Raw genomic sequence first — 8,812 nt, 5'->3', positions numbered from 1 at the left:
TTGTTTGTTTTGTGTGTGTGTGTGTGTGTATGTGTGTTTTAAATATTCATTTGCTTTCACATCTAGCCCAGACTGACTTGGAATTTACTATGTAGTTTCAGGGTGGCCTGGAACTCACAGCGATCCTCTGCCTCCCAAGTGCTAGGATTAAAGGCATGCACCACAACACACAGCTATTCTACTTTTGATTATTGTTTTTTCTCTTGTAGCCTCTTGAATATGTTTATTCTTTTTTCTCAGTGTGAAGTATTTCATCTAGTATTTCTCTGTAGGTTTGGCATAGTGCTACTACATTTGTAAAGCTAGCTTTTATCATGTAAAGTGTTTCACCTTCTTTTATAAGGGATAATTTTTCTGGGTATATTAAATTTGGGTAGGCAGCTATAGTCTTTCAAAATTTGGAATACTCCATTACAAACCCTTCTAGCTTTTACAATTTCCATTGAAAAACCCAGATGTAATTCTGATTGGCTTATCTTTGTAAGTAGCAAATTGTTTTTCTCTTGCAGCTTTTGCTATTCTGTTTTCTATGTTCAGTGTTTTGATTATAATGTGACATGTGGGGTTTTTACTCTGGTCCAGGTTTTTTGTTTGTTTGTTGTTAGTGTTCTGTGTGTCTCTGTACCTAAATGGTCCTCTTTTTTGTAAGAGTCATAAATTTTCTTTTATAGTTTTATTGAATATAATCTCCATGCCTTTGGCCTGTAGGTCTTTCCCTTCCTTTATGCTTATGATGTGAATATGTGGTCTTTTCAAATTGCCCCACATTTCTTCCATGTTCTGTTTGTGTTTTTTGAACTTGTTATTGATTTTGCCTGATTTATTACCTTTGTATCTTCCTCAAACCCTGATATAGTCTGTCCTCCACATGATCTCTCTTGTCAGTAAGTTCTTAGTTCTTTCAAATGAGTTATATCATTTTGTTTTCACTTAGGTTTGTCTTCAGCATCTCTACTTTATTGAATTCTTTCATTTCGTGGTTTGATTTTCTTGTTTCTTGGAATTCATCGTGCATATGATCATGTACTCTTTGAGTTCATTCACTGTCCATTGATTTATTTATTATTGGTTTATTTGTTTTTTCGAGGTAGGGTCTCACTCTAGCTCAGGGTGGGCTCAAATTCACAGTGATCCTCCTACCTCTGCCTCCTGAGTGCTAGGATTAAAGGCTTGTGCCACCACACCTAGCAAAAATGGTTCTTTTAATATCAGTAAAAAGTTGGGTCAATCTTTGATCCTTATTGGGTTTCTCCATTGTCCCCTTTTAAAAATTAAGCCCAAAGAAAAAGCCAGGCATGGTGATGCACACCTTTAATCCCAAAATTTGGGAGGCACAGGTAGGAGGATCACCATGAGTTCAAGACCACCCTGAAATTACATGAATTCCAGGTCAGCCTGGGCTAGAACAAGACCCTACCTCAAATACCCAGGTCAGCCTGAGCTAGAATGAGACCCTACCTTGAAATAACAAAACAAAACAGGGGACTACGGAACTGAATAAACAGTTTTCAAAAGAAGAAATACAGATGGTTAATAAACAACTGAGAAAGTGTGTAACATTCTAAGCCATCAAGAAAATGCAAATTAAAATTTTTGGGATTTTATCTCACCCCAGTCAGAATGGTTATAGCAAGAAAACAAATTCTGACAAAGATGTAATGAACAAAACCTTTATTCACAGCTGCCTGAGTGTGGTGGTGCACACCTTTAATCTCAGCACTTGGGAGGCAGAGGTAGGAGGATTGCTAAGAGTTTGAGGCTACCCTGAGACTACATAGTGAATTCCAGGTCAGCCTGACCTAGAGTGAGACCCTACCTCGCAAAATAACAATAAAAAACCCTTATTCATTGCTGGTAGAAATCTAATCTTGTGTAGCAACTATGAAAATTAGTGTGGTGGTTCCTCATGTTAGAATTAACCATGGCTGGAGAGATGGTACTCTGCAAAGCCTAACAACCCAGCTTTGATTCCCCAGTACCCACATAAAGCCAGAGGCACAAAGTGGTACATGCATCTGGAGTTCATTTGCAGCAGCTAGAGGCTCTGGCGTGTCCACTCTCGCTCTAATTGCAAATAAATAAAGAATTACTATATGACTCACTCTTACCTTTAAAGGAGTTAAGTCAACGTACCATATGGACACTTGTACATCCATGTTTATTGTTGCACTATTCACAACAACAGGAAATGGAACCAGGTAAAGAAAATCTGATCCATATAAAAAATGCAATTTTATGTAAGCATAAAGAAAAATGAAATCATGACATTTGTGGGAGAATGGATGCAACTGAAAATCATTATGTTAAGTGAAGTAAGCTACTCAATAAGACATTTCCCTTATATGCATAACCTAGATTTAAAATTATGTGTCATATATTATCTCACAAAACTAGAAAGGAGATCATGAAAGGTAATGAAAGGATCTAAACAGAGGTACATATTGGGAAAATGGAACACATTAGAGATACATTACGGGATAGGAAAGCAGAGGGAAGACAAACTTGAGAAAGAAAGCTGGTGGGGGAAGGGATATAAATTGGGGGTAAGTGAGAACAAGAATGTATAAAGATATTATGATGAAACTCATTACTTCTGTTGTTCGTTAAGTAGTGTCTTGCTCTGGCCCAGGCTCACCTGGAATTCACTAATTGACTATGTAGTCTCAGGCTGGCCTCAAACTCATAGTGATCCTTCTACGTCTGCCTCCTAAAGGCTGGGATTAAAGGCATGTGTCACCATGCCTGGCTGAGGGGGTGGTTTATACCTTAATGTAATAGATGTAATAACAGTAAATAATAAGTGCTGGAGAGATGTTCAGTGGTTAAAGACACTTGCTTGCAAAGTCTGACAGCCTAGGGTCAATTCCCTATTACCCACTTAAAGCCATATGCACAGAGCGGTGCATGTGTCTGGAATTTGTTTATAGTGGCAGGATACCCTGGCATAGCCATACTCACAACACTCTCTAAATAAATAAATAAATAAATAAATATTTAAATAAAAAACTTGGTTGCAGGTGAATCACCAGTAAAGTGTGTGTTTCAATATACTTATTAAGCAAGATCTTACAATTCTGACAAACATCACCAACCCAGAGACTTGGCTTAAAAATTTTAATAATAAATTGTGCCAGTAGAAGCTTTTCAAAGGCATTGATATATCAATAAATAATAGTTAAATTGAGTTCCTGAGAAAGAACCTACCACATGAAAGTATGTCAGAGCACTGTAAATAACCACATGGCATTACTATAACATAGCAAAAATACTGTAAGTCATGATACAAGCACAGCAGACTTCAGAATATGCCATTCACACAAATGTAAACCAGTACACAGGAATTTGTTTTTAGACAATAAATTTGTAAGTGTTGTTGCCTAGATATATACTAAGTAATGGATACATTAAGCTAAAAATGTCAAGGAAAAATATGTGGAACAATATAATGAAAAATATGATGTATTAGATCTTTTGAAAAGCACAATAATTGAACTTTTATTCAAAAATGAATCACTTTAAATAGGAACCATACTAATTTGAAATAACAAATATTTTGTGTATTTACCTATATAAATTATATATACACCTGTATGTCTAACAAGATATGTAAGGCTTGATTTTTTTTTTTAAAACTCCCATGTCACTTTGAAGAATCTTTTCTTTTTTACAAAGGTAAGACAAATGTATTGGTTAAACCAAGTTTAGATTTGATACTTCAAAATTTGAGTGAACATGAAGAGGATTGAACTTTGTGGTAACACTTTAGCTGTCTAAGACAGCAGGAAGATAACATCCACCTAACCTTTCAGTATGGGCAGCCTGTCAGTGAAAACAATTTAGTAGGGTCCTAGCTATAGTATTCCACATACCAAGACTAAGAGCATATCAATTAAGAGAAGCAGATAGAGTCCCATGATTAACTTCAGTGTTTTGGCATAGCTGAATTAATCCCTTTTGATATATTTGTTTAGTACATAACAAACTGTTTACATTTAGCTCCCAAAAAATCCAATCATACCCAAGACATACACATAAAAAAAAAATCATGTCTCAGTTATACACACCTGCATTTCTTTAACAATAAGGGATACAATCATTAACACGGAAGTCACCCACTCGATACACTATCAGCACACTGTCTAGAATACCTCATTTAAAAACAATCAGTAAAAACGTGTTCACAGGACCGGCTGTGAACGGCAAGATACGCACTTCTACAATAGGAAAACTGCTCATGCAGTACTCTCCACACGCCAGACTCTGCAGTCACACCCACATCATCTCTGCTCACTCTTTCTAGTATACTACAATATATGCAAAAACAAAAATACAACCCACCACAAAAAGCAGCTTTTTAACATATCACAATTTTGAAATGTGGGTAATAATACAAAACAAAAGCCGTTGTGTGGATAAAGGGTCTCCGTGACATCGAGCCTCTAGAGCATTGTCTTTAACTTTATTGCACAGAGATTTCTTATCACATGTTCTTCAGTTCCTATGTCTTTTCTAAATGTGAACAAGTGCTAGTGGATAAAATACAAATGTAGGAAGTAACAGCAGCATGATCTGTCAAAATTAATCCTTATAATTTAGTAAGAAAAAATGGGTATCAATAAAATAAGTGCTCTTTCTAAACTGTACTAAATTTTTAAAAATATTGTTTTAATGCAGTGAAGGTCCACAAAGGGAATCGCAAGGCATATGGTAACCCTCCCTGCTGCCCATCAAGCAGAATTTAGAAATGAAGAATTGGTAGACAGGAGTTCCTTCCTTTAATAAAAAAGTTTCTTTCTTTTTTTTTTTTTTTTGCGGAGAGGAGAATTTCACAAGAAGTAATTAGTGGACTACGGGCAGCGGAAGCCACCCATGTGTGGCCCAAGTTCTGAAGCAGCCAGCTGCCCCGGCACCCGCTATACATACACCGGGCGGCAGCCTTCGCCTGCATCCCCGGGCTCAGGCTCCGGCTTCGGCTTGTCGCAGGCCGAGCTCTCAGGCCGCGGGGCGTCGGTGCCTGGAGGCTTCGGGCACCGGAAGGGGTAGCCATTGTCGTCGAAGAACCTGCGGAAGGTGAACTCGTAGAAGGCGTGCTCTGGATGCTTGCTGCTGGGGGAGGCAAGTGTGTCCCAAGCCTTGGTGCTCCCCTCGCTGCCTTCATGCCAAGGGCTTTCTTCATCCACGGGGTCAAAATTTGAGGTGTCCATAGGGTGGCTGATAGTGGGGACGTAGGGGGCGGGCTGCCTCCGGATGTCGCGGGAGAAGTCGATGGAGCTGAAGAACGGGTGCGCCTTGAGCTCGTCGGCCCCATCCCTGCCCAGGCGGCATTCGGCCGCGCAGCACAGCCTGGCGATGAGGTCCCGGGCCTCGGCGCTCAGCTGGACCTGCGCCGGGATGTGCAGCGTGTTCTCCCAGTTGATTACCTGCGAGCAGAACAGAACCCAAGGTGACTTCCTCACCTGTGGCCCTGCTGAAGCAGTTGCTGGGATTTGAGCAGTTGTCTTAGTAAGCAGCTCACAGCCACATACAGACAAAAGGATACTGACGTCTATGAGAAATACTGCTTGGCTAAAAGCTTTTGCGTTTCCCACAAAAGTGAAGAGACAGATCTGTGCATCATTTCTTTAGCTGCTGCAACAGATTTCTGTTGAACCTTCACAGAGCATGTTCAGTATTGGGGCTGATGCTTGATCCCTAGGATGATGATGATGATGATGACTACCCTACTACTACCATTACAATAAAATAAAATGAAACTTTACAGGAAAATGGAGGTGACTGAGCTTTAGCATTGGGCTCATGTTTCTGATGCCCAACTACACAAACCAGCCATCTGGATGTACATTCCTCCACTTATTATGGAGCTCTGTGTACTGTGAAGGCAAACCCCAAAGGACATCAGCATTGATTATACTTAGAACCAGACTGACCAGACTAGCATAACTGAGTGATGGCTGGGTTGACTGGATGGGACTAAGGCATCAAAGTAACTAGGTACTGTGTGGGAGGCTTGTTTTAAATATAAGTGTTTTAGTACAGTTAAAACTATAAAACTTACAGAAGAAAATATAAGATAACATTTTTATGACAATGGATTTTCAAAAATTATCTTCTCTAAGGAAACTTTTCAACTAATATATAGAAAGAACCCAATTCAATAATAAATTATCTGGCTGGACAGATGGCTTTGCAGTTAAGGTGCTTGTCAGCAAAGGCAAAGGGCCCAGGTTCATTTGCCTAGTATCCACACAAAAAGCTGTATGCTCAAGGTGGCACATATACTTGGAGTTCATATGCAGTGGCTGGAGGCCCTGGCATGCCCACTCTCTCTCTCTCAAATAAATAAATAAATACAGTATTTTAAAAAATAATCATGGGCTGGAGAGATGGCTTAGCGGTTAAGCGCTTGCCTGTGAAGCCTAAGGACCCGGGTTCCAGGCTTGATTCCCCAGGATCCACGTTAGCCAGATGCACAAGGGGGCACACACATCTGGAGTTCATTTGCAGTGGCTAGAAGCCCTGGCACGCCCATTCTCTTTCTCTTTCTCTCTGACACCTTCTCTCTGTCTGTTGCTCTCAAATAAATAAAATACATTTTTAAAGTAATTTTAAAAAATAATAAAAAATAAAAAACAATAATCTCCGGGAGGCAGAGTTAACAGTATTGCCATGAGTGCAAGGCCACCCTGAGACTACATAGTTAATTCCAGGTCAGCCTGGGCCAAAGTGAGACCCTACCTTGAAAAACAAAAACAAAAATAGTATAATCTGCTGGGATTAAAGACGTGCGCCACCATGCTCGGCTTAATCTGACTTTTTTTAAAGGGTGGACTGGAGAGAAAGCTGGTGTAAAGTGCTTGCTTTGAAAGTATGAGGACCTGAGATTAATATCCAGAACTTGAATAAAAAAATTCAGGTATGGAGCTGGAGAGATGGCTCAGCAGTTAAGGCACTTGCCTGCAAAGCCTAACAACCTGGGTTCAATTTGTTAGTACCCACATAAAGCCAGGCGCACAAAATGGCATGTGTGTCTAGAGTTTATTTGCAGGGGCTAGAGGCCCTGCCATGTCCATTCTCTCTCCTTGCAAAAAAAACCAAAAACAACAACCAAACAAACAGGTGGGATGGTGTGCATTTGTAGTCCCATAGCTGGGGAGATGGAAACACAGGAAAATGTCCATGGTTTGTTGACTGGTCAGTCCAGCCAACTAGGTTAGTTCCAGACCATTGAGAGACCTTATCACAAAAGGTGGACATCACCTGAGGAATGAGACCTGAGGTTGTCCTCTGACTTCAACATGTATCCCCACATGTGTAGGTACACAAACATACACACAGACCAAAAGCCTCAAACAGCAAATAAGCACATGAAAATATGCTTAATATTATTAATTGTTAGAGAAATACAAAGGAAAAATCACAATGACATATCACCTCACATCCATGAAGATAGCCACTTTTCAAAACAGGGTGGAGAGGCTGGGGGTTGTAGACCATGCCTGAAATTCCAACAACTGAGAGGCAGAGGCAGAAGGATAGCGAGTTTGAGGCCAGCCTGAGCTATACTGAGACTGTCATGAAAATAGGCAGAGCCGGGCATGGCGGTGCACGCCTCTAATCCCACCACTTGGGAGGCAGAGGTAGTTGGATTGCTATGAGTTCGAGGCCACCCTGAGACTACATAGCAAATTTCAGGTGAGACCCTACCTTGAAAAACCAAAAGAAAAACACAACAACAACAAAAAATGGCAGGTATGGGGGACAAATCCTGGAGTTAGTTTGCAGTGGCTAGATGTCCTGGTGGGCCCATTCTATCTGCCCATTCAAACAATTAAAAACAATACCTAAAAAACAAACAAGAAAAGCATAAAAACTCATAACTTTGTGGCTACTTATACACACACACACACACACACACACACACACACACACACACACACAAGTAATAAAATGTAACATTAAAAAAAATTCCATTAATCCAGGTATGGTAACTCATACCTATAATTCTAGCATTTGGGAAGCTGAAGCAGAAAGACTGCTATGAGTTGAAGACCAACTACATACAGTAAGTTCTAGGTCATTCTGGGATAGAGTGGGAGATAAGAGTGAGAGAAGAAAAAAAAAGAAGATCCCCACAATGAATAGCTGCCATTCCTATCCTACTAAAAATAAGAGGCTGGGGCTGGAGAGATGGCTTAGTGGTTAAGCTTGCCTGTGAAGCCTAATGACCCCAGTTCGAGGCTCGATTCCCCAGAACCCACGTTACCCAGATGCACAAGAGGGTGCATGCATCTGGAGTTCGTTTGCAGTGGCTGGAGGCGCTGGCATGCCCGTTCTCTCTCTCTATCTGCCTCCTCTTTCTCTGTCTGTCACTCTCAAATAAATAAATAAAAATGAGAGCTGGGCATGGTGGCGCACGCCTTTAATCCCAGCACTCGGGAGGCAGAGGTAAGAGGATTGCCATGAGTTCAAGGCCACCCTGAAACTCTATAGTAAATTCCAGGTCAGCCTGGGCTAGAGTGAGACCCTACCTCAAAAAAAAAAAAAAAATTTTTTTAAATTTAAAAAAATAAATAAAAATGGACCAAAAAGAAATCCTTGAAAATAAGAGGCTGAATACTAACTAAGGATTCTGGAAGATCAGAAAAGCACGGCGCTGTGCAGCACTCAGCCACATGCATCTTCTTGCTTACCTTCAGCTGAGTTTCTGTAGGAGTGGGTGCCAAGAAGGGTGGCTGTCCAACCAGCATCTCAAAGAGAATCACGCCGACACTCCACCAGTCACAGAGCTGAGTGTACCCTGGAAGACAGTGTC

The 8,812-nt window shown here is 40.6% G+C and overlaps 1 protein-coding gene across 7 annotated transcripts in view; it reads right to left on the bottom strand.

The window, feature by feature from the left end:
* Positions 1–4,774: 4,774 nt before the first annotated feature.
* Positions 4,775–8,812, bottom strand: part of Lats2 (large tumor suppressor kinase 2) — a 78,888-nt gene continuing 74,850 nt past the window's right edge. For all 7 annotated transcript variants that reach the window (XM_045154853.1, XM_045154855.1, XM_045154854.1 and 4 more), the window contains 2 exons: positions 8,691–8,797; positions 4,775–5,420 (listed from right to left, as the gene is read on the bottom strand). In XM_045154853.1, the coding sequence (XP_045010788.1) occupies positions 4,914–5,420; positions 8,691–8,797 (614 nt within the window). In that variant the 3' untranslated portion in view covers positions 4,775–4,913. The remainder of the gene's footprint in view (positions 5,421–8,690; positions 8,798–8,812) is intronic.

This window comes from Jaculus jaculus, chromosome 7, assembly GCF_020740685.1.
Source record: "Jaculus jaculus isolate mJacJac1 chromosome 7, mJacJac1.mat.Y.cur, whole genome shotgun sequence".
Taxonomy (NCBI): Eukaryota; Metazoa; Chordata; class Mammalia; order Rodentia; family Dipodidae; genus Jaculus; species Jaculus jaculus.
This window is presented reverse-complemented; position numbering and strand designations above follow the sequence as displayed.